This window comes from Phyllobates terribilis, unplaced genomic scaffold (genome assembly GCF_046119375.1).
Source record: "Phyllobates terribilis strain yellow unplaced genomic scaffold, ASM4611937v1 Scaffold_3__8_contigs__length_932513732, whole genome shotgun sequence".
Taxonomy (NCBI): domain Eukaryota; kingdom Metazoa; phylum Chordata; class Amphibia; order Anura; family Dendrobatidae; genus Phyllobates; species Phyllobates terribilis.
Window position 1 is genome coordinate 356,097,181 of NW_027362763.1, and position 26,802 is coordinate 356,123,982.

At 46.2% G+C, this 26,802-nt stretch overlaps 1 protein-coding gene across 1 annotated transcript in view; it reads right to left on the reverse strand.

Moving 5' to 3' along the window:
• Positions 1 to 13,477: 13,477 nt before the first annotated feature.
• The window catches only part of LOC141259379 (testis development-related protein-like), a 191,602-nt gene continuing 178,277 nt past the window's right edge, over positions 13,478 to 26,802 (reverse strand). Inside the window, exons 3-4 of the mRNA XM_073675275.1 lie at positions 17,939 to 18,042; positions 13,478 to 15,079 (exon numbers count right to left, since the gene is read on the reverse strand). Of these exons, the coding sequence (XP_073531376.1) occupies positions 14,734 to 15,079; positions 17,939 to 18,042 (450 nt within the window). The 3' untranslated portion in view covers positions 13,478 to 14,733. The remainder of the gene's footprint in view (positions 15,080 to 17,938; positions 18,043 to 26,802) is intronic.

Sequence of the window (26,802 nt, forward strand, 5' to 3'; positions counted from 1 at the left end):
TACCTCAGGGTCCCAAAAGGAAAGGTATAATCCCCAAGCAAGTTGAGGATCACCGCTGGGTCCTAAAGGGAGAGGAAACATAAAAGGATCAGGGAAATGTTTGTAAGGCCAAATGCAGCGACCTTCTACAGCTAGACACCGTATGACTGTCTGTCAGGTGGTGAGATGGGGAAGGGGAGCCATGCAGGGGCGCCAGCAATAGCGCTACAAACAGGGCCATATTTGCCAGGGCAGCAGGTTGCAGGGGGCAGCGCCATCATAAAGTAAAAAAAATATATATTTTTTTAAATTAAATTTGCCCCTTTTTCTCTGATTGACATAGTGTCAATACTGCTGTTTTAGTTTGGGGGGGGGGAGGGAGGGGGAAGGTGGTGAAAGTTGATGAGATGAGCGCTGCATGGGCAGAGCAGCAGTAATAAACTCCTTGCCAGGATTGAAGAGACAATTAATGATAAGGCCAGGGCCCCGCTATCAGTATTTGGTCAGTATTCAGTCAGTATTTTTTCTCCAGAGTGGGAGCCAAAACCAGGTGAGGAACAATCAGAGAAAAGGTATAATAGAAATGACGCGCCCCTGGGCCTGTGTCGCGCTGCGTTGCGCACGCGGGAGCTTACCCGGAGCCGGATCTGTTGAGGGTTGTAGTCTCGTGGCGGTGACCCGGTCCGTGCCCAGGGAGTCAAACTGAGCGGCGATGTATCAGCGGTAGATGTTGGACGACTACGCCACCCGTTGAGTACAGCTAAGGAGCTGCTGCTGCAGGGCAGACCGCTGAGGCCGGTGGTAGGATTGTGCAGCGTGATAGTATAACCCCCAACGGGAGGGGTATGGCCTCAGGGCAGCCGACGTGGATGATGGGGGTAGCAGGAACCACTCGGAGACGGTACGGTGTAGTTCAGGGTCTTTACTGGTGACAAAGATAGACCCTCCCGGAGTACTGGCTAGCGATTGGGGCCTGGTCAGTCCTTGAGCAGATGGGATCTCCCCTGGCCAGGCGGAGTTGTAGGCCTCCCAAACTAACTGTACTCTTCTGGCTACCTTGCTAGAGGCGGGTATAAGTAGCCCACGTCCCTCAGTGTACCGTGTGGTGCTCACCCGTATGGCCGGTGACTCGGGGCCTTCGGGTTTCTTGGCCAGAGGACCTGGAATCCCCTGCCTGACGGATTCTGCTGCTGGGTAGGAGTTAGTCCCCACAGCCTCGGACTCCGGGTCCGGTAAGAAATCTTCTCAGTCAGGGCGAGCTCTGCGGCTGCCAGCCCCTGACTCCTTGTAACACTGCTCCCACAGAGCTCCTGATGTTCTGTTCCTATATTTGCTTCTTTTCTCTGTCTCTACTTCTTCTCTACTCACTAACCCTGCCTCAGCCCTAGGTTTATATAGGGGAAGTTCTTCCCCTCCCAGGACTGGGCAGGAGGTGTGGCATGCATAGGATTCCTGACCAAGAGACCTCCCACCTGCTCTCAGACATAACATTGCTGTTACTGTGGAAACCAGATCCCTGGGGTGGCACATTCCCCCCTAGTGAAATTTAGTACTCCAGGACTAAACATATTTTAGAAAAACATAACAAGATATAACAATAACAATACAATAAAGAAACACATAAAGGTGGTCACGGCATGTCCGTAACCGGGTGCAATCTTTGAAGAAAGCAAGGTGTCCATTTCACCAAAACAGGGAGACGTAACCAGGTAGGGGTCTGTCCTGCCCCGAGTCCTTAACAGTCTTTAGTCCGTCCTGGGTTACGCTCCAACTATGTACACAGGATTCCCGGTAAATCCACCAAAGACTCCTATAAACAACTAGAAACACATAATTATACACAAGCAACAAGAAAAACAGGTAACCACAAATAAAACAATTTATACACTTCAAATCCTCCAACGTGCGGGTAACTGGCCTCTAGTGGCCCTAGTGGACCTACGGAGCTGACTGTCTGGCCCTGAACTACAGGGTGTAGGAGCTGTTAAGGGTAAACTGGGCAGCGGTCTACGGGCCCTTTGGCTCACTAGGGATATGGCAGGCTCACTGCAAGCAGAGGGTTGATCCTCCTGGTCTGCTGGTGTGGGGTCTTCTGCCTCCTGGACCGGCTGTTCTTCCAGCTCTACCTGTTGCTCCGTAGGTGCTTGGGATGCTGGTTGGAGGAAGGTGAGTACGGGTACCACAACTGCACCATTGACTTGAGTCCAAGACCGAGGGAAGTCTCCGAGCACAGTACTAACCATATCTTCCCTTTCCTCTACGGGTCGATGGTCTTCTTGTTCCTCTTCAGGGTTCCGTAGCTGTTCAGGACACTTCTTCAGGTGATCCCGGGATACAATGGCTGTGGTCTCCCCTCCGTCTTTACTGATGGTACAGACCTTCGGGTTCTCGTGGCTTGAGGGCAGTACGGTGTACGGGTCCTTCTCCCACTGGTCGTCCAACTTGTGGAGCCGTCTTTTCCTCTTCAAGACCTGCTCTCCGGGCACCAGGGGAACAGCGGGAGCATACTGGTTGTAAGTTTTCTCTTGTCTCTCCCTAGCCTGACAGAGACTTCGCTCCACGCTCTCCTGTACTTTCCGGTACTGCTGCTGCCTCTCTGTGTCCCAGTCTGCTTCTGGTGAAGTGTCCTCGGGTGTCAGGACTCCCATTTCCAGGTCAACAGGTAACTTACCAGGTCTCGCCCTCATTAGGTAAGCCGGGGTACAGTTGGTGGAACCTACCGGGATGTGGTTGTATAGGTCCACCAGATCGGGCAGCTTCTCAGGCCACAGACCGCGTTCTTCCAGGGGCAACGTTTTCAGAAGATCCATTACCACCTGGTTCATTTTCTCACAAAGTCCATTAGTTTGCGGATGATAGGGTGTCGTCCTTATCTTCCGGCAGCCATACAGATTGCAGAATTCCTGGAAGACCTCCGCTTCAAAGCCAGGTCCCTGGTCCGTCAGCACTTGGTCCGGGTACCCATGTGGACGGCAGAAGTGCTGCTGGAAGGCTCTAGCTGCTGTTTGAGCCGTTAAGTCCTTGACGGGGACGACAACCAAGAACCGGGAGTAATGATCCACGATGGTTAACGCGTAGACGTAGCCACTTCTGCTTGGGGTCAGTTTTACATGATCCAAGGCTACCAGTTCCAACGGCTGCCGGGTGACGATGGACTGCAGGGGAGTCTTCTGGCTGGCACGGTCCTTCCTCCTCAGGTTGCACGGGCCACAGTCTCTGCACCACCTCTCGATGGTTCCCCTCATGCCTACCCAATGGAACCGCCCGCGCAGCAGGAACTCCAGCTTCTTCCATCCGAAATGCCCAGCTCCATCGTGGTATGCCTCCATCACCATGGCTGCGTCTCGTCGTGGCACCACTACTTGCCAGATTAGTTCATGCGTCCGGGAGTTAACCATCCTGCGGCACAACTTCCCCTTGTAAAGGAACAGTCTACTCTTTTCTGCCCACAGTTGCTTGGCTTCCTCCGGAGCGTCTTTGTCAAGGCGAGCCTCTGGCTGAGTCAGCATCTCCTTCACCAGCCGGACAGCAGGGTCACTGTCTTGCGTTTCCGCCCAGTTGTAGTGAGGTAAGGGGTTAAGCGTAGCGCCTTGCTTACTCCTTACCCGATGGGAATACTGGATAGTCCCATGACGGTGAAACGCGGGGAGTTCGACTTCTTCCAGTCCCTCTGGATCTTCTCCTACGTCCGGTAGGTTTGGCATCCTGGACAGGGCGTCCGCGTTGGTATTGGAGCGTCCTGCCCGGTATTTGATGGTGAACTCGTAGTTGGACAGGCGGGCCATCCATCTCTGCTCTAGGGCACCGAGTCTTGCCGTGTCCAGGTGTGTCAACGGGTTGTTATCCGTGTACACGACGAACCGGGAAGAAGCGAGGTAGTGCTTAAAGCGTTCGGTGACTGCCCACACCACTGCCAGGAACTCTAGCTTAAATGAGCTGTAATTCTCAGGGTTTCTTTCGGTGGGTCGCAGTTTTCGGCTGGCGTAAGCGATTACTCGCTCTTTCCCCTGCTGGATCTGGGACAGCACGGCTCCTAGCCCGATGTTACTTGCGTCGGTGTAGAGGATAAAGGGCTGGCTGTAATCCGGGTACGCCAGGATTTCATCCCCCGTGAGGGCCATCTTCAGCTGGCGGAAGGACTCTTCTTCCAACTTCTCCCATCTGAAGGGCGGCTTCTGGTTCTTGGCCTTCCGGGACTGGCCTATCAGGAGGTCCTGCATAGGAGCTGCCTTTTTGGTGAAACCGGGGATGAACCTGCGGTAGTAGCCTACCAACCCGAGGAACTGCCGCACTTCCTTTACACTGGAGGGACTTGGCCATTCCTTAATTGCGGTGATCTTATCAGGGTCGGGAGCCACTCCGTCAGCGCTCACCACGTGTCCCAGGTACTGCACCTTTGGTTTCAGGAGGTGACACTTGGAGGGTTTCACCTTTAGGCCGTAGCTTGCCAGAGCTTCGAACACTTCCGCCAGGTGTTTCAGGTGGTCCTCATAAGTCTTAGAATATACGATGACATCGTCCAGGTACAACAGGACCGTCTCGAAGTTTCTGTGGCCCAGACAGCACTCCATTAATCGTTGGAAGGTTCCTGGTGCGTTGCAGAGTCCGAACGGCATGCAGGTAAACTCGCTAAGTCCCATCGGGGTGGTGAATGCGGTCTTCTCCCGGTCCGCCTCTGCTACAGGAACCTGCCAGTACCCACTAGTGAGATCCAAGGTAGAGAAGAAGTTAGCAGATCTTAAAGCAGCCAAAGACTCCTCTATCCTTGGTAAGGGGTACGCATCCTTGTGTGTGATACGGTTGATTTTCCGGTAATCTACACACATCCTCATGGTGTTGTCTTTCTTTTTGACTAAGACTAGTGGAGCTGCCCAGGGGCTGCTACAGCTATCCCTGATCACCCCAGCCTCCTTCATGTCTCTAAGCATCCCCTTGGCGTGTTGGTAGTGTGCAGGGGGTACGGGTCGATACCTCTCTTTTATGGGAGGATGGTCTCCCGTGGGGATGTGGTGTTCTACCCCCTTGACTCACCCGAAGTCTAACGGGTGTTTACTAAACACTCTCTCGTACTCTTGAACCACCCGATAGACTCCCTGTTTCTGGTGTGAGGGAGTGGAGTCAGTACCCAAATGTAGTTGCTGACACCAGTCCTCCATTGTTTTCTTAGAGCCGTTACCTTCCTCCGGGTGAGATGGAGGCAAGGGTTCCACAGATTGTATAGCATTTTGGTTAATGGTATATAATTTGGCTAGCGTGGCATACCGGGGCAGGTACACTTCCCTCTTCCCGATATTGATTATGCGAACGGGCACCCTCCCATGGCGTACATTAACCACCCCCCGTGCTGTCAAGATGGTGGGCCTACTGTCTGAGTAAACTGGTTCTACCATTGCCTGGTAATCTCTACCTCTCAGACCAATAGCTGCCCGGCACCAAATCATCATTTCACTTTTTGGGGGCATGGCAATAGGGAAAGGGTCACACATTCTCACGCTACCAATCTCACCGCCGGAGAGTTCCACCTGTTGCCGTCGCATCAGTGCCCGGATCTCTTTTTGGAGCACTCGCTGCTCGCCGGAGCTGGCGTTCTTGGCAACCTGCTGTAAAAGGAAAATCACCTCTGCAAGACAATTTTCAATTACATTAGTTCCTAGAGTTATCTTTGGGTGACTCTCGTGTTTGTCAATGTCTACAATGATCAGTCCCTGTGCTGCCAGTTCAACTCTACCAATTTTAATGGTCACCTCTTTAAATCCGATCTGTGGCACGGGCTGACCATTGCTGGCGATGATACTCAAGTCGTCGTCAGGGTAGCGGGTAATATCCGAGTCATTCCAGTACTGCTTGAAGAGCACGTACGGGATGGTGGTGACCTGTGACCCGGTGTCCAGTAGGGCACTCATAGGAATGCCATCCAGTACCACAGGCAAGACTGGACGTCCTCCCACATATTTGTCGCGCCAGTTCGATGGGCCTGATGATCTTTTTCCTAGGGGTTGGCCCTCTACCCTAGGTTGGGCCAGTTTAAAGGACAGTACCTTGCCATATGTCCGGGTTGATTACAGCGGCGGCAGATGGGTCGTCCGTCCTCGTTGTATCGGTCGCTGGGTCTTCCTCTGGCCGGTGGGGTCCTCCTTGGTCGACGCCACGGGATGTCCTCCGGTCCGGATGCCAGCTGGATCTTCCCTGGAGTAGAAACCTGTAAAGACTGCACAGTTCGGGTTAGCGCAGCAACGCTTTTAGCTAGCTCTTGGACCTGATGGTGCAGGTCTGGAGCCGGGTCATTGCTCAAAGCCTGCGCATCAGCTCCCACAGGCCCTGCCGACAAGGGCGCCGCCTCCTGGTGGTAAGTAGTAGTGGGGCGTCTGTGGGTCACAACGCCACCTGGTGCCGGTTCTCGGAGCACCCGGATGGCTCTGTCCTTGAACTGTGCAAATCCCAGATGAGGGTCCTGTAAGGCCATTGCCCGCAACTGGGTTCGGTGGGCATTGCAATATAAACCCTCTATAAATTGTTCAGTCAACAGCCTGTCCTCGTCTCCCACGCCGTCAGGGTCGGTCTGCTTAATGGCTCTCAGGGCCTCTTGTAGGTTCAGGGCATAGTCCCTTATACTCTCATGTGCCCGCTGTTTGCACCCGTAGAATCTAAGCTTGATCTCGGCTGAGGTGCGGGTATCAAAGGTGTCCCTCAGCCGGGTTAGTATCCCTGCGACAGTCCTCCCCCCAGGTGGCCAGGACTTTACCTCCCTTCGGGCTGCCCCAGTTAATTGGGCCACCAAGATGCTCACTTTTTGCTCTTCTGTGAGGGGGTACACCTGGAAGAGGCTATCCAGCTTTTCTCTAAAGTCATGCAGGGTATGTGACTCCCCTGAGTACTGGGGTAGCCAGGCCGCTCCCGGGATATAGGGCATGGTGAAAGGCATGACTGCAGCAGCGATGGCGCTGGCGGGGGTTGAGGCAGTGAAGCTCTCCTCCGTATCCGACATCCTCCTCCCCCCTAGTGGACCGTGGCCTACCTTGCGATGATCCTCTTCCGTAGGCCGCGGCTCCGCAGTAGATCGTCAGGGTTGAGGACCTTCCGTCGCGCTCCTGTGACGTCGGCGTCTGCTGGGCTCCTTCCAGGACCTTACGCGACGTCCGGACGTGAGGCGGGGCTTCAGTTCTCGCGCGCTTTCGGAGTCCACGCCCCTCTTCTTCCCGCGCGACGTCTTCAAGATGGCGTCCAACGGCGGGAAAACTCCACGGAAGGCGGGAAGAAGGCTGAAAATGGCGCCGGATGGCGGGAATCTTCACCGATGGCGGGAAGAAGGCTGAAGATGGCGCCGGATGGCGGGAATCTTCACCACAGGTAATTTTGAACAGTCTCTTTCAGGCACGCAGTACCCGGTGGTTGCGGGCACGAAATCCTGCCGACTACGCCAAAAGTTGACGCGCCCCTGGGCCTGTGTCGCGCTGCGTTGCGCACGCGGGAGCTTACCCGGAGCCGGATCTGTTGAGGGTTGTAGTCTCGTGGCGGTGACCCGGTCCGTGCCCAGGGAGTCAAACTGAGCGGCGATGTATCAGCGGTAGATGTTGGACGACTACGCCACCCGTTGAGTACAGCTAAGGAGCTGCTGCTGCAGGGCAGACCGCTGAGGCCGGTGGTAGGATTGTGCAGCGTGATAGTATAACCCCCAACGGGAGGGGTATGGCCTCAGGGCAGCCGACGTGGATGATGGGGGTAGCAGGAACCACTCGGAGACGGTACGGTGTAGTTCAGGGTCTTTACTGGTGACAAAGATAGACCCTCCCGGAGTACTGGCTAGCGATTGGGGCCTGGTCAGTCCTTGAGCAGATGGGATCTCCCCTGGCCAGGCGGAGTTGTAGGCCTCTCAAACTAACTGTACTCTTCTGGCTACCTTGCTAGAGGCGGGTATAAGTAGCCCACGTCCCTCAGTGTACCGTGTGGTGCTCACCCGTATGGCCGGTGACTCGGGGCCTTCGGGTTTCTTGGCCAGAGGACCTGGAATCCCCTGCCTGACGGATTCTGCTGCTGGGTAGGAGTTAGTCCCCACAGCCTCGGACTCCGGGTCCGGTAAGAAATCTTCTCAGTCAGGGCGAGCTCTGCGGCTGCCAGCCCCTGACTCCTTGTAACACTGCTCCCACAGAGCTCCTGATGTTCTGTTCCTATATTTGCTTCTTTTCTCTGTCTCTACTTCTTCTCTACTCACTAACCCTGCCTCAGCCCTAGGTTTATATAGGGGAAGTTCTTCCCCTCCCAGGACTGGGCAGGAGGTGTGGCATGCATAGGATTCCTGACCAAGAGACCTCCCACCTGCTCTCAGACATAACATTGCTGTTACTGTGGAAACCAGATCCCTGGGGTGCCACAGAAACAAGTCACCAATTCTGCATTTATCACCCACTCCTGGTTTTGGCTCCCACTTCTGAGAAAAAATACTGACCGAATACTGACCAAATACTGATAATGGGGCTGTGGCCTAAAAGTGAAGGACCTGTGATGATGTCATGTCCATGTGACTCATATGGGAGGAGACATCCTAGAGATTGCAGAAAGTGAAGTGGTTTCCCATGCAGCAAGCAGTAGCTGGAGAAGATGGGGGCACAAGTGACAGGCAATCAGGATACATGGGGTTCAGCCTGTATATGGGGGTGTGCAGCCTGTATATGGGGGTGTTCAGGCTGTATATGGGGGAGTTCAGGCTGTGTATGGGGGTGCAATCTGTGTATGGGAATGTGCAGTTGGTATATGGGGATGTGAAAGCTGTATTTGGGGGTGTGCAGTCTGTGTATGGCGGGGTGCAGGCTTTATATGGAGGGCTCAGTAGGTATATGGGAGGGTGCAGCCAGTATATGGGGGTGTGCAATCTGTATATGGGGGTGTGCAGGCTTCATATGGGGGCTACATGGGGTGCAGGCTGTATATAGGGGTGCAAGTTATATATGGGGAGTAAATGGGGTGCAGGCTGCATATGGAGGTACATGGGGTACAGGCTGCATATGGAAGTACATGGGGTGCAGGCAACATATGGAGGTACATTGGGTGCAGGCTGTATATGGGGGTACATGGTGTGCAGGGTGAAGGTGGTATATAGGGGTGCAGGTTATATATGGGGAGTACACGGGGTGCAGTGTGTATATGGGGATGTGAAGTCTGTATATGGGGTACATGGCGTGCAGGCTCTATATGGGGGTGCATACTGTATATGCGTGTGCAGGCTGTATATGAGTGGTACATGGGGTGCAGGCTGTATATGGGGGTACATGTGGTGCAGGCTGCATATGGAGGGGGATGCAGGCTGTATATGGGGGTACATGGTGTGCAGGGTGAATGTGGGGGGTGAAGGTTGTATATAGGGGTGCAGGTTATATATGGGGAGTACATGGGGTAAAGGCTGTAAGGGTTGGGGGTACGTGGGATGCAGGCTGTATATGGGGGTACATGGAGTGCAGGCTGCATATGGAGAGGGATGCAGGCTGTATATGGGGGTGCAGTGTATATATGGGGATAAGAAGTCTGCATATGAGTGTGCAGTCTCTCTATGGGGGGGTGCAGTCTGTATATGGGGTACATGGCATGCAGGCTATATGTGTGGGGGGTGCAGGCTCTATATGGGTGTGCGGGCTGTATATGAGTGGTACATGGGGTGCAGGCATTTTGTTTTACTTGTGCATCCATCTACCTACAATAGTCTCTTTGACAGGGAGTCATGGAATATGTAGCTTCACTTAGAGCAATTACAGTATATTTGTGGAACAAGGTAAGAGGAACAGATTTGACATTTATCCATCTGAAGCCATCCATTATTGTTTTACCAATATGATCAGCATTGATAGCACAAAAGTTTATTCCAAAAAAAGTTACATAAAAGAATCTGTCAATGATCTGTATTACTTCTTAGCTGCCAAGACATGAGGAAAGCAAACAAAGAACTTTGCAAATAATAGACTTTTGTTCCATTTTTTATTGTAATTGAAAAGTCTCTTCAAATGCGAATGAGTGACACGTATCCATTTCATCACAGACCCTCCAAAATGTCATCAGGAATTTTAAAATACAAATACAATGAAATTGCTTACAAACATCCATGTACGGAAATCAGTCTCTGGTTAAGGAATAATAATAAAACATTATGTGCAAGTGATAACAATATTCATGAAGATTTAATTGACAAGAATATCGAATAAAGAGCTTATCTTAATAAAATATAGGTGAAAAGCACATAGTATATGAAGATACTGACAAAGAAGTGTGAGGTTTGTAAAGGGGGGTGATTTCAAAAGAACCACCTGAGCATGACGGGTGCCTCACATCCTGACAGTAAAAGATATTCATGGAATCTGTCCCCAGGTTTTTGCTTCCTCATCTAAGAACAGAATGATGTAGGGGCAGAGACTCTGATTCCAGCGATATATCACTGCTGCTTACTGCAGTTTTGATAAAATCTCTTTTTTATCTGCTGTAGATCTACCAGTTCTCTGCTGAGCTCCGTATAATCCCAACCACACCATTGATTCACAGCTTCATGTGTGCGTTGTGCATATTCAGTAAGATGGCAATCAGTGGTGGGGGTGGGTTACATAGCGCTCATGATTTTATCAAAACTTCAGCAAAAGTTAGAGATGCATCACTGGAACCAGGATCTCCGTCTCTACATTATGCTTCTCTCAGATTTGGTGGCAAAAACCTTGTGGCAGATATCCTTTAAGGCCAATAGAGTGTCTAGTCATATTGGTTATTATTTTCAATGTTGTAACGTATGCTTCCATAGATGAAACCAATCACCTTGTGTGAAATACCTATGTCCAGCCCTTAAGAAAAAAAGTAAGATGGACAACCCTCTCTATACAATGTAAGTGTGGTATAAACTTTTTTATTACAGGGAATTCATGTACCATGTAAATATTTGTGCTTGGCCGGTAATTTGTCCATGGATTACGAAACAATGGATACACAGAATTATAATATAAAGGTATGGAAGTAATCGTCATTAAAGGTGTCCACTACTAGGACAACCCCTTCTTGATCTAAACGATTGGCCCTGATAAAATAAAAAAGCTTACACTCCCCTCCCGTGATGGTGCCGTTCCAGTGGTGTCGGCACTCTCGACTTCAGGGCTCTCGTGCGGTTGTTGTGACACGTGATGCCCGGCGCCAAATCAGTGCTGACGTCACTGTCCCCGCTTTGTCGAATCGAACATGAAGAGGAAGTCCGGGCTGCAGACGATCTCGGACTTCCTCTTCTTGTTCAATTTGTACTAAGGCGGGGACGGTGACGCCAGCGCTGATTGGGTGCCGGGGTCATGTGTCACAACAGCAGTACGGGAGCCCTGGGGAGAGCGAGTGCCGACACCGCGGGAACGGCATCTGTACAGGATGTGAGTATAGGCTTTTTTTTACTATATAGGGGCCAAGAGTGGGATATGAGAAGGGGTTGTCTAAGTAATGGACAGCTTTTTTAAAAGTACTTTGCTGTGATAATGTTATTTAGGGGTCTAAAAACCTGCTGACCGGTTCTATTTAATGGATAATCACCAACATATAAAGGAATAGGATACACCATTATTTTGGGATCAGTGGGGGTTGAAAATGTGAGAATGAAGAGACCACATTGACTATTTAACTCTATGTCCACTTCTATGATTTTCGGGTTTTCACTTTAATGGAGCTATGATGCAGTTGTTCAGGTGAAATCACTGAAAGGGACAAATCACTAAATCAGAGTAGCTGCCCTTATTCTCATAATAGTGGGGTCCGAGAGGTCAAACCTTACCACCCCCCCATACCCCAACACTGATCATAAAGAAGTGGAACATCCTAGTTATGAGAATATTGTGTGTTTAGTCTAATGAAATTAGAGGTAACCTTCAAAATATATAATAATGTAAAATAGTTCATGGAAGTATATAGTCAAATGTAAGAAAAGTTGGAATGTCTGAAAACCTGTAATAAGATAGCAGGAAGCCTTACACATACACACATTTTAAAATATCAAGGTACTTCACTTCTCTTTTCTTATTTATTAAAGAGATTGTCCAGGATAGAATACAAGATCGGTGGAGGTCAAATACCTGGCATACTTACCAAATCAGCTGAAATCCGCAGTGGCGGGACCTATGTAATGTGTGGGGCAAAACACAGCAGCCTGTACATTGCTAAGTGACTGTTGTCGAGTACTTCTCTTCATTTCCTATTTGCAGTATTTGCTTTATCTCCCTTCCTTTTGAATAGGAGATAAGTTGCAGTACCCAGCAGCTTCCACTAAGTGATGTGTTCTGCTCGGTACTTCAGCTCCCGGCCCAGCTCATCAGTAGAGGTGCCTGGAATCCGTTCCCCACCATTCGCATGCCGACGACTTATAATATGAATACATGACAAATACTTCTGTCCTGGACAAACCCATTTATATATGTAAAAGGCATAAAAACTACATCTTAGGGCTCTTTCACACGTCCTGATATTTCCGGTACTGGAAAAACCAGTAACGGAGATATCAGTGTCTGTGCGCACCTGTGTGGCACACGTGTGACAATCATGTGCTGCATCAGGAGCAAACATACCAGCGCCTGAGAGTCAGCAGTACAGTTAGCGCTGTTCCCAAGTGCCGGGTGCTGAACGCTTCCCTTATCACTGTTCCCTGCTTGTGCTGCGATCAGCGCAAGCAAGGGACAATGATGAGAGTAGTATTCTGCTCCCGCAGTGTCCAACTGTAAAAATAAGAATAAAATAAAAAAATCCATATACTCACTTGTCCTAAGTGTCCCCCGCTGTAATCCATGCGACCGCTCACGTTGAGGAGCCGGGGAGAATGACTTGCTCCAGCGAGCGGGCCCCGAACCTCCGCTGAGCTCAGTGAGTGGCAGGACACATCGCTAGCTGAGCGCAGCTCCGGGGCCCGCTCGCTGGAGTGAGTCATTCTCCCCGGCGTGAGCGGTCGCATGGATTACAGCGGGGGACACTTAGGACAGGTGAGTATAAATATTTTTTTATTTTATTCTTACAGATGGACACTGCGGGAGCAGACTACTACTGTCAACATTGTCCCCTGCTAGTGCTGATTGCAGCGCCAGCAGGGAACAATAATGAGGGCAGCGTTCAGCACTTGGGAACAGCGTTAACTGTACAATGATTCCCAAGCACCTGTACGTGTCATACGGATGACACATGGATGTCATCCACGTGTCATCAGTGTGGGACGTTTTGTGGCCCGTGCAGCAGGTAAAAAACAGACATGTCAATGTGTTTTGCCCACAGACAAACGGACTGTGGAAACACGCTGACATGTGCACAAACCGCTTCATTTGAATGGGTCTATGTGTGTCAGTGTCTCCAGTACGTGTGGAAACTGTCACCACACGTACCGGACACACTGACGTGTGAAAGAGCCCTGACAGTATCTTTTCAAAGCTTTCGTCACATTTTATACAAAATAATATGTGAGTTTTTATTGCTACTTCATTCATAAAAGCATTGTGTATAAGTGAATCACCACCAATGATGTGGGTGCAACTGAATTCTTTATTCCAGATGAAAAAATACAAAGGATATTATTCTTCAGTTACTTAAACATAGACACTGACAAAACAATGCACTAAACATACAGAACAGATGCTACTTTGCATGGAGAGACTGACTGAAGCCATCAGTCTAAGTTATTTCACCTTGTTAAAGTCTTCGCTATTAACCATGCATATCTACAAAAGGGCAAAGATGACAATCCAATACTCATTAAAAGACATTTGATTTCCTATATATACAAAAATATCATCTAAACAAAATGAGTCTAACATGCAAAAGCCTTTTAAAATGACATCTTCTATGCAATAACAATAAAACCCCAGTTTTGGTCTACAGCAGAGGTAGAACGCCTGCGACTCTACAGCAGCTGTAGACCCCATTACGATCAGTCAGTCTAAAGGTTCGTTCACAGTTATATTTTTAAGCTCCAGCAGATCCCAGCAGAGAAAAGAAGGAAAAAAATCTTTCCTCTGTACGGAACTTAAAAATGCTAAAGTCAATGATCCCTAACACATTTCATTAAATAGCCAAGCATGCTGGGTCCAGTAGTTTCACAATGCTATAAAGCCCAGTTTAAAGGGGCAGCTCTACATAGATATTATACAACCAGACATAATCTACTGGTCATATGTAAAGTACAATGTATACTCTACTAGGTGAAAAAAAAATCTCATGTAATAAAATGCTATGAAAAAAGCACATTTCTATGTAATTCTTTTCTAAAACTAAAAATGCCAAAAAGGAAAAAAAGACATCTTTCTGTCAAAAGAAGCAAAAATGTAAATTAATTTATCAATAAATTAAGCTGTGCATCTCAAATACATTATCAAGGTGAAATACAGGCACTTGACAGTATAATGTGCAAGGCAGATACCCTCTACTGGTAACAGTATAAGGCCATCTTAAGTTACAACCAGTGTATACATTCTCTACGGAATTACTGTTTTTGGTAACACCAACTTTCATTTCAGTTATCCAAGTGTCATGTAGGCACAATCAAGGCCACCCTAACGTTTTCACAGGTGGGTTTTTTTTTTCCTTTGAAAGAAAAGTGAGCCATTTTAGACTAAGTTCTAATATAAAAAAACAGGTTACGAGTGCAAATTTATTCTCGAAGGTCTCATTTAAATATAAAAGTACATAGGTATACAATACTTCGGATATTTTGGTATAAAATGACATGGAATCCATGAAACCTGTGGAAAGATATTGCATATTACGAGATTTCTAGCTATGTCATTCTAACTCTTCCCAATTTTCAGTGAGGTTGCCTTTGCTTCGCCGTCTAATACTAACTAGTTTGCCAGCTGACTTAATACTCCACCTAGAACTGTTTCCAGAACTTGCCAAATTTGTATACTTAGAGGATCCTTGGCTTTCTTCTTCCCAGCCTTGCCAAGAATGGTTGTCATCTAAAGGGTCCTCTGAAAAGAATGGGGGGTCTTCAACCATAATTTGTGGGGGCTCCCAACCTTCAATCTCATCAGCTTTTTTTGGTTGAATATTTTGTTTAATTGCCAAACTGTCCCAAAAGCCAGATTTCTTCTCGGTTTTTACTTCATCTTTTGTCTTCACAGAAGCTCTATATATGATGAGAATAAACAAGGTGGTTAGAAAAGTGAGTAAGGTGGTGAAAACGAAGGGTAAACTCATTTGTGTCAAGTCAATAGCATTTAACAGTCTCACATGAGGAAAAGTTTAATAGTATGGTAATGAAACAGAATCAGTACGTTGGTTTACACCCGCTAAAACACCACCAAGGCTTTATTCTGCTCTTTGGCATAATCAAAAGAGGTATAAGCATGTACGTTGACCACACATAACCATCATTTTGTAAGGCTTGATTCACACATCTATTTATTATGCTTTCTTTTATAGCACCAACATATTCCACAACGCTTTACATATATTGTCATCACTGTCCCCATTGGGGCTCATAGTTCCTGATCAGTATGTCTTTGGAGTGTGGGAGGAAACTGGAGAACCCAGAGGAATCCCACGGAAACAGCATGGTGACTTGGTGATTAGCACTGTTGCTTGCTTTTTGGATTTGGGTTCAAATCCCACGAAGGACAACATCTGCAAGGAGTTTGTATGTTCTCCCCGTGTTTGTGTGGGTTCTCTGTTTCTTCCACAATAGAGACATACTGATAGGGAATTTAGATTGTGAACCCCAATGGGGACAGTGATGATGATGATGTCTGTAAAGCGCTGTGGAATTAATAGCGCTATATAAGTGAGTAAAATTAAAAAAAACACAAAGTCCTTGCAGATGTTGTCCTTTGTGGGATTTGAAAGCCGGACCCCAGCACTACAAAGCAACAGTGCTAATCACTGAGCCACCGTGCTGCCCATGCTGTGTGTGTGTTGCTATCCGAGAGATGCAGACTGATTATTTTCTCAGGTATAATCCTAGTTGCGTCAGTTTTTTTCTTATATGCATTTTTTTTTATTGAAGCGGGTAGATATCTGAGCCTTTTTTTATTCATTGTCTCTTAACAATGTATCAGTTAAAAATGGATTAGACTTGGATTGAAGTCTGAAGTATGAAGTCTGTCTTCCTTGTGTCATCTGTCTTTATACAGATCCCCATAGAAATTAATGGCAGAGTCTGAGCCTCAAAAAATGGTTGAGAATAGGACCAGAGCTGAGTATCATGGATTAGACACATGGATCTATGTTTAACCCCTTAACGACTGCCAATATGGCGTTTAACGGCGGTCGTTAAGGGTACTTATTCCTCAGCGCCTTTAATGGCACTGAGATATAATAGTATGGCGCTGCCCCGCGGCCGAATTTCCAGCGGGCGTCAGCTATATATGATAGCTGACACCCTGCAGTATCGGTCCTGGCCAGTTTTGAAGCAGATCAGGGCCGATTAACCCCACTGTCAATCGTGATAGTGATATTTAAGTTGTTACAAGGGGGTCACAAGACCCCTTTAGTAACCATCGGACCCCCGCAATGAGAATCGTGGGTCCCGATGGTTACCATGGTACCCTGAGGTACCCATGTAATGACTTCGGGGTATCGTGGCCTGTGAGATCCAGCTATAAGCTGGGTCTCACAGGCTGAGTCAATGACTCACTGACTGCTCTCATGCACTGCAGTACATGAGTACTGCAGTGTATAAGACCAGAAATCAGAGTGAAAATGATACTTGTCCCACAGTGGAAAAAGTAAAAGTAAAAAAAAGTGAAATAAAATATGTAAAAAAAAAAAAAAATGCACGCAAATCACTAAAATCTGTTTCGCTACACAAAACGCAGCGTTTGTGATAAAACAAAAATAAACAAAACAAGTACACATAATTGGCATCGCTGTGTCCAGAACGACCCGCTCTATAAAAATGGTACATTATTTATTCCGTATGGCAAACGCCGTAAAAAAATAAAAAAAAAAACACGCCAATAATGTCGCTTTTTCATCACATTGACTCACAAAAAAAGTGAATAAAAAGCGATCAAAAAGTCGTATGTAAAAAAGAGTTGTAGAAACCAAAACACCAAACCATCCAGCAAAAAACAAGCCCCAATATGGCTTATTCAGCAAAAAAAAAAAAAAAGCTACAGCTCTCAGAATGTGACGATGCAAAAACAAATTTATTTTTGTAAAATACTGTTTTTGGTGTGTAAAAATAGAAAAGCATATGAGCTAGACTTGTGCAAGTCCACAATTCTCTTCCTGATATCTTGGCTGATTTTTTTTTAGACTTTCCCATGTTGCTACACAAAGGAGCAGTGTGTTTCAGGTGTTCATTAAAATACATCCATAGGTGTGTCTCTAATTAACTAAGATGTTGCCAAAAAAACTATCAGAAGCTTCCAAACACATGACATCATCACATGGACAGTCCAGAATTGTTTAAAGGCATAGAAATCTTACTGTATTTATAATTTTGACTTTGCAGTAAGTAATAAAAATGCCTTAAAACATTCTCTCTCTCTCTCACTATTCTGGCATTTGGCAAATATTAAACATTATGGTACTCCTAATTGACCTAAAACAGGAAAGGTTTGTTCTGATTTCATGTCAGATATTGAGAAAAACATGCATATGTGTCTTTTTATATAGTGTATGTAAACTTCTGGTTTCAACTGTATATAGATAGATAGATCTATCTATAAATAATATTTTTGCACACACATATACTATATTTACACACACACGTTTTTTTATTTACTTTTCTTTAAAAAAATCCATTGAAAAAACATTTGTTTTTGTGTCATCATATTCTGTAACTCATAATTGTAATTATTCTTAATCTTGTGAGTACAGCGACAGTAGTTGCCCGATCAGCATGATGGATATATTGCAGCATTTATTTACCAGCACTCATGACAGATATATACCGGTAAATGTCATGTATTATTACAGAGTAACATAACATTGACAAATTGTGGAGTACAGACTAGTATATTTTTTTATCTTTGGTTCTTACACTTTTGACTTTGGAGACTTTGATCCTTTTAGCAGTTGTTGTTCATCGTCTTTGTTAAATATGGATGTCACATCCTTCCAGCCACGAAAGCTAGCACCCTGGACCTGGAAATGAATGACGAAAAGCTTATTCATGTGATCTGGACAATGAAATAAGTATAGGTGCAGCAGATGGTTCAGCGTTTCTCTTTAATTTACATGGCGAATATGAATTCTGCATAGAACTCATTCCCAGAATCAACATGCAGGCAAACATTGAGTGTTTTATTCCACTGCTTGGAACATGAAGTTTTATCACCTTCTGGAGAGAGTTTTCACATAACAATAACAGCCCTGAAGAATTTTAAAAGTTTGTCTCAGTCATCTGAACAATACAGAATAAGTAGTCTAAAAGCAAACCTCTACTTATGTAGGCAGCAGCAAATAAAGGTTTCTTTGTTCAGTTCTCCTATTGAATGTACTTTAAATTACTTGGCAGACCTATCTCGAGAGAGCAGGTAAGTGCGTCTTCTCAAGGGCGAGCAGATGAATACAAAGTGTATATTTGGAAGTTTATTTTGTATCTTCCCGAACATTTATCATACAGAAACAGTCAGTAAAAGTGATATATTTCACTTGTTCTTGCTGATAACTTACTTCAGGAACTCAATTAATTACAACACATTATAATAGTAAAATGAATCTGTCATGTCCCTAAGCACAAGTAACCTGCAAATATAGGGTCAATCTGCAGATTAATTGGGTTACAAAGCTGTCCTGCTGCCTTACTGAAAATGAGGCAGACAGAGGGAAACGAATTCCTTCAGAGCCAGGTACCGCTCTTGGGTCTCTGTAGTAGTAAGTCTGAGTGGTGGGAGATCTTCAAGTAAAGGGTGGCAAGGTTCTTCTGTCAGCTCTCGAGCCTTAGGGGCCTGAACAGGTATCACCTGTATCGGGAGCTAAGGAGGAAACTCGAGCAGCTCGTCTCGACTGGGGGTGACCGTGAGGAGATCTCCAGGGTGAAGTCCTTACTCAAGGGGTGTCAGTATGATAGGCACACATCCTTGGTTTTTGAGAGGGATTTCAGGAGGTACTGCTCGCCCGACACTTACAGGAACTGTAAGATGACAGTGAGTTGTAAGGTGGTAACAGGACTGGTTGACGGTACAGGTTCCTTGAACCGATCCAAATTAGGGATCCTGGAAGTGGTCAGATCCTTCTACTCACACCTCTTGGGTGGGAGGGATCCTGATCGGGGTGAGATGTCGGCTTTCAGGATGAGATGTCGGCTGAAACTATCCCTGTGCCAGGGGATGACCCCTCTCTTCATATTTTGGCAGAGGTAATTAGGGAAGAGGAAGTGAGACTGGCGATTGATGGGCTCCGGACCAAAAAGTCGCCAGGTCCGGATGGCTTAACATCTGAGTTTTACAAGACTTTTAGGGACTCCTTGGTCCCCCTCTTAACTGAGGTTTTTAATGAGTGTCTCTCCTCGGACACTCTGCCCAGTTCAATGAGGAAGTCGGCCCTGATTATCCTGTCAAAGGGTAGAGACTCGTCCCGTATTGAGAATTGGCGTCCCATAGCGCTTCTCGATACGGACCGAAAGGTTCTGGCAAAGGTGCTTTTTAATCGGTTGGTGAAATTCGCACCCTGGCTCCTTTCGGGGGCCTAGCACTGCTCCGTCCCAAGCTGCAGTACATTTAGTGCTGTGCTCGGTGACCGGGAGGCAGTGGAGCGGAGCAGGGCGGGTCACTGGAAGGGGTACTTGCTGTCTTTAGACCAGGCAAAGGCCTTTGACCGGGTTAACCATGAGTTCCTCTGATCCGTCCTTCTGAGGTACAGTCTGCCTGGGAGGTTTGTTGATTGGTTAAGAGTTTTATACAATGGGGCAGAGACTTTTCCGCTTGTGAATGGTTGGGTCGGACACCCTTTTGAGGTGAGGTCTGGTGTCCGCCAGGGCTGTCCTCTGAGCCCGCTGTTATACGTGTTCGCGATCGACCCTCTTTTAAGGAGGGTGGAGCGTGGACCGTTGGTGGGAGTTGGATATGGACTAGGCGGAGCCAGGGGCCACCTTGAGGGTAGTGGCGTACGCCGATGACGTTTCCCTCTTTGTATCCTTGAGGGAGGAGGCAGATTGGGTCATGCCTGAGGTCGAACACTTCTCGGTGGCATCTGGGTCCATGATCAACCAGGATAAGTGAGAGAGTCTCTGGCTGGGAGGGGGGGATCCAAGTTTTGATCTCGCGGACACCCTTCCAGGGCCTCAGGCCACAGCAAAAATTTTAGGCATCAGTTGCGGCCCGGTGGACTATCCCCAGCAAAATTGGGAAGGCAGACTTAAGATCGCCGCCCAGAAAGTGGATCAGTGGAAGGGTTGGTCTTTGACCATGAGGGAAAGGGTTAGCCTGGCCAAGGGGTATTTGCTCCCTTTGTTAATATACTTGGGCAGTGTCTGCATCTTGCCAGAGCCTCTTTGGACACGGTTCTACAGCCTGTTGTTCCAATTATTATGGGGGAATAGGCTGAACCTAATCAAGAGGGAGGTCACGTACCACACGAGGAGACTAGGGGGGTTGAGTATGGTCAACCCGTGGTGTTCTTAGTGAACATGTTTCTTAAAGCAAACATTGCTGACCTCTGGTTAGAGAGGACTCCTCCGTGGGTATTCTCCTGCAGGGGCGGTTTCGACCTTTCTTACAGGAATGTGGGACAGGAGGGCAGGTGAAGGACCTTCGTACACCTCATGGACATCTTCCGGCTTATGCTACCCCGGTTTTGAAGGTGATACGCCAGTGGGGTCTGGGATTGTGGAAGATCAGGACCATGTCGAGGAAGTTTCTTGACAATAGTAACATAGTAACATAGTTTTTAAGGTTGAAGGAAGACTAAGTCCATCTAGTTCAACCCATAGCCTAACATGTTGATCCAGAGGAAGGCAAAAAAAAAAACATATGGAAAACACCAAGCTCCACATTGGGGAAAAAAATTCCTTCCTGACTCCATACGACAATCAGACTAGTTCCCTGGATCAACGCCCTATCAATGAATCTCGTATATATAACCTGTAATATTATACTTTTCAAGAAAGGCATCCATGCCCTTCTTAAATTTTAGTAGTGAATCACTCATTACAACATCATGCGGCAGAGAGTTCCATAGTCTCACTGCTCTTACAGTAAAGAATCCTCGTCTGTGATTATGATTAAACCTTCTTTCCTCCAGACGTAGAAGATGCCCCCTTGTCCCCATCTCAGGCCTCAGAGTAAAAAGATCAGTAGAAAGGTCTTTGTACTGTCCCCTCATATACTTGTACATAGTAATAAGATCACCCCTAAGCCTTCGTTTTTCCAAAGTAAATAACCCCAAGTGTAATAACCTGTCTTGGTATTACGGACCCCCCAGTCCTCTAATAACCTTGGTCGCTCTACTCTGCACCCGCTCTAGTTAAGCTATGTCTTTCTTATACACCGGAGACCAGAACTGTACACAGTATTCTAAGTGTGGTTGCACTAGTGACTTGTATAGAGGTAAAATTATGTTCTCCTCATGAGCATCTATGCCTCTTTTAATTCATCCCATTATTTTATTTGCCTTTGCAGCAGCTGCCTCGTCAGTTCTCATACTTTGCACTGATGAGGGCCAACAGCCCGAAACACCGTGTCTGCAAATTGAGATTCTGATTTGGCTTTTATCCTAAGTCATATTGCACGACTCGTTAATGGGTTGATTGTGACTTGTAGGATTGCTACTTCCAATAGGTGGCGTTGTAGAGTACAAGTCCTCTTTTTCTCTGAAGAGGCAATTTGCATATTAAATTTCCCAGAGGAGCATTGCATGGCGAATAAGCCTCCTTACCTTGACGTGCCAGAGCTGGTTTGTCACTCTCCATAAGGAGAAACACTACCCCTTAGACCTAAATAAAATATTAAACCAATAAATCCGTATATTTATATTATATTATATTATATTTATGCAGCTGGGGGGTGCAAGGTGCTCACCACACATCTAGATAAGTTCCATAAGGGGTCTAGTTTCCAAAATGGTGTCACTTGTGGGGGGTTTCCACTGTTTAGGCACATCAGGAGCTCTCCAAATGCAACATGGCGTCCGCTAATTATTCAAACAATTTTTACATTCAAAAAGTCTAATGGCGCTCCTTCCCTTCCGAACCCTGCAGTGCGCCCAAACAGTGGTTTTCCCTCACATATGGGGTATCAGCGCGCTCATGAGAAATTGCACTACAAATTGTGTAGTCCATTTTTTCCTGTTACTCTTGTGAAAATAAAAAAATTGGGTCTAAAGTAACATTTTTGTGAAAAAAAGTTAAATGTTCATTGTTTTCTTCCACATTCCAAAAATTCTCGTGAAACACCTGAAGGGTTAATAAACTTCTTGAATGTGGTTTTGAGCACCTTGAGGGGTGCAGTTTTTAGAATGGTGTCACTTTTGGGTATTTTCTGTCATAAAGGCCCCTCAAAGTCACTTCAAATAAGATGTGCTCCTAAAAAAAAATGTTTTTGTAAATTTTGTTGGAAAAATGAGAAATCGCTGGTCAACTTTTAACCCTTGTAGCTTCCTAACGAAAAAAAATTTTGGTTCTAAAATTGTGCTGATGTAAAGTAGACATGTGGGAAATGTTATGTATTAACTATTTTGTGTGATATATCTCTCTGATTTAAGGGCATGAAAATTCAAAGTTTGAAAATTGCAAAATTTTCAAAATTCTCGCCAAATTTCTGATTTTTTCACAAATAAACGCAAGTGATATCGAAGAAATTTTACCACTATCATGAAGTACAATATGTCACGAAAAAATAATCTCAGAATCAGGGGAATCCGTTGAAGCGTTCCAGAGTAATTACTTCATAAAGTGACAGTGGTCAGAATTGAAAAAATTGGCCTGATCACAAAGGCAAAAACAGGCTCTGGCGCGAAGTGGTTAATGAAGAATTTTTGTTATCACTAATCATGTTTTCTGTCATGCCATTTTCTTGTGTAGATACTGTTGAAAAAAAATCATTTAGCATATTGGCTTTTTCCTCATCCTCATCCATCATTTCACCCAGACTATTTTTAAGGGGGCCAACACTATCATTTTTTAGTTTTTTACTATTTATGTAGTTAAAGAATATTTTGGGATTATTTTTACTTTCTCTGGTAATGAGTCTCTCTGTCTCAATCTTTGCTGCCTTGATTTGGTTTTTACAGAATTTATTTAATTTTCTGTATTTATTTAATGCCTCATCACTACCTACTTGCTTTAGTTCTCTACACCGGGTGCAGAATTATTAGGCAAATGCGTATTTTGATCACTTTGATACTTTTTATACATGTTATCCTACTCCAAGCTGCATAGGCTTGAGAGCCAACTACCAATAAGTAAATCTGGCGATGTGCATCTCTGTAATGATGAGGGGTGTTGTCTAATGACATCAACACCCTATATAAGGTGTGCTTAATTGTTAGGCAACTTCCTTTCCTTTGGCAAAATGGGTCAGAAGAGAGATTTGACGGGCTCTGAAAAGTCCAAAATTGTGAGATGTCTTGCAGAGGGATGCAGCAGTCTTGAAATTTCCAAACTTTTGAAGCGTGATCACCGAACAATCAAGCGTTTCATGGCAAATAGCCAACAGGGTCGCAAGAAGCGTGTTGGCCAAAAAAGGCACAAAATAACTGCCCATGAATTGAGGAAAATCAAGGGTGAAGCTGCCAAGATGCCATTCACCACCAGTTTTACCATATTTCATAGCTCCAACGTTACTGGAGTATCAAAACCACAAGGTGTGCGCTACTCAGGGACATGGCCAAGGTAAGGAAGGCTGAAAAACGACCACCTGAACAAGAAACATAAGATAAAACGTCAAGAATGGGCCAAGAAATATCGTAAGACTGATTTTTCAAAGGTTTTATAAACTGATGAAATGAGAGTGGCTCTTGATGGGCCAGATGGATGGGCCAAAGGCTGGATCAGTAAAGGGCAGAGAGCTCCACTCCGACTCAGGCGCCAGCAAGGTGGAGGTGGGGTACTGGTATGGGCTGGTATCATCAAAGATGAACTTGTGGGACCTTTTCGGGTTGAGGATAGAGTGAAGCTCAACTCCCAGGCCTACTGCCAGTTTCTGGAAGACAACTTCTTAAAGCTGAGTTCAGGAAGAAGTCGGTATCCTTCAAGAAAAACATGATTTTCATGCAGGACAATGCTCCATCACATGCATCCAACTACTCCACAGTGTGACTGGCCAGTAAAGGTCTAAAACAAGAAAAAATAATGACATGGCCCCCTTGTTCACCTGATCTGAACCCCATAGAGAACCTGTGGTCCATCATAAAATGTGAGACCTACAGGGAGGGAAAACAGTACACCTCTTGGAACAGTGTCTGGGAGGCTGTGGTGACTGCTGCATGCAATGCTGATTGAAATCAGATCAAGCAACTGACAGAACCTATGGGTGGAAGGCTGCTGAGTGTTATCATAAAGAAAGGTGGCTATATTCATCACTAATTTTTTTGTTTTTGCATGTCAGAAATGTTTGTTTCTAAATTGTGTGCACTGATATTGGTTTACCTGGTGAAAATAAACAAGTGAGATGGGATTATATTTGTTTTTTAATAAGTTGCCTAATAATTCTGCACAGTAATAGTTACCTGCAAAAACAGATATCCTTCTAAGATAGCCAAATCTAAAAAAATCCCACTCCAACTTCCAAAAATATTAAGCTTGGATATTTCTGAGTCTTTTGGGTTGATTGAGAACATAGTTGTTGATCAATAATAAAAATAATCCTCTAAAATACAACTTGCCTAATAATTCTGCACACAGTGTAAATACTTATTTTTTGTCACTTATTGTGCCTCTTACAGCTCTATTTAGCCATAGTGGTTTCCTCCTATTTCTTGCATGTTTATTCCCATAGGGTATATATTGTGCACAGGTCCTATTCAGGATGCTAACAGATGTCTCCCATTTGCTTTGTGTAGTTTTATGTCTCAAGATATCGTCCCAGTTTATTGCACTAAGATCATCTCTCAACCGTTGGAAATTTGCCTTCCTGAAGTTTAGTGTCCTTGTAACCCCTCTACTACACATGTTATTAAAGGATAAATGAAAACTTATTATTTTGTGATCACTATTACCTAAGTGACCCCCAACTCGTATATTTGACATGCGGTCAGGCCTGTTGGTTAATATTAGGTCTAACAGTGCCCCCCTTCTTGTTGGGTCCTGAACCAGTTGTGAAAGGTAATTGTCTCTCAAAGTTGTCATAAACCTATTACCTTTGCTTGAACTACAGGTTTCTGTTCCCCAATGTATTTCAGGGTAGTTGAAGTCCCCTATAATAATCACTTCTCCTTGAGTCGCTGCTTCATCTATTTGCTTTATGAGGATATTCTCTGCTGCTTCCATTATTTTTGGAGACTTATAACAAACCCCTATCAGTAATTTATTATTTTTTCCCCCTCCCCTTATCTCCACCCACAGGGACTCTACATTTTCATTAGATTCACATATATTCTCACGCAAGATGGGTTTTAAGGATGATTTTACATATAAACACCCCCCTCCCTCGCTTGTTTGTACGGTCACTTCTGAACAGAATATAGCCCTGTAAATTAACTCCCGAGTCATGGCTCTCGCCCAGCCATGTCTCAGATATCCCCACCATGTCATAATTATTTTCCAACAAAATTAATTTGAATTCCTCCATTTTGTTGGTGAGGCTTCTGGCATTAGTGTACATGCATTTTATGTATCTCTCTGTACCTCTATTCCTTCTTACTATATTGACTCTTCTAACCTCACCCCCAATTTCTTTATTTGTGCCCAGGTCACTATCTGCACTATCTTCCCCACATATAAAATTAATACCCTCCCTCTTGTTGACCCACTTTCAGAAGCCTCTAGCACTCAAAGATTGCCCAAGCCGGGATCTGGAAGTGGGGCTCGGGTTATTAAACTCTAAGCGGATCCCCTTTAAGTTTTCGGACTTGGCTTGGCTCTGTTTCCATGGGAGACTGTATGTGAGGGACAACCTGAAATACAGGAACTCTGATGACCAGGATTGTCCACGCGAGGAGTGTGGTGGCATGCTTGAAAGCATGGAGCACTTCCTGCTTCGGTGTCCTTTTAATACAGGGGTCTACAGTGAGGTGGGTGCTTCCATAGGCTGGTCCAGGCTGGCAGGCCCCTCCTATGCGGAGTGGGCATATGGGGCATTCAGGTCCCTTGGTGGCCGAGATCGGGGCACTGTTTTTTTAGTTAGTTTAGTCACTAGGTTCTACACTTGGAACGCACGGTGTCTAATGTCCACACAGCAGAAAGCCCTCCCCCGGGAAGAGGTGATTAGGAACACCCTGGGTGACCTGGCAAAAGTGCACTCTTTGGAGTTTGAGAGGCTGGGTGCAGGGAGAGCCTCCCTTCTGTAGAAGGGGTTCTCTTTTAATGTACCCTAGGGAGAGTTAGTTTCTGCACGAGTGCGATAGGGAGAGTCTAGCCTTTTTTTTTGTTTGTTTTTGTTTCTTTGCTATGGCAGGGCCAGGTAGATGGGTAAGGACTAGTGTTGAGCGAACATGCTCTACACTGCTCGGTACTCGCCCGAGCATCACGCTACTCGGGATGTTCGGCGAGCACCGAGCATTTCCGGGTTACTTGGGCGGGAGCTCGGGTCTCCGCCCTGCATGTTTGGCGCTCTTTACAGAGCCAATGAACATGCAGGGATTGCCAGCCAGTCACTGTAATGCTGCAGCCATGTTGGTTTTGGGCATTACAGTGATCGGCTGGCCGCACAGCGTCACCTCGAGTATTTAAAACGGGGCGCCGCCATCTTGGACACAGTCGCTCTGGATTAGACAGTGTAGGGACAGCGCTGCTGATTTAGGGAGAGA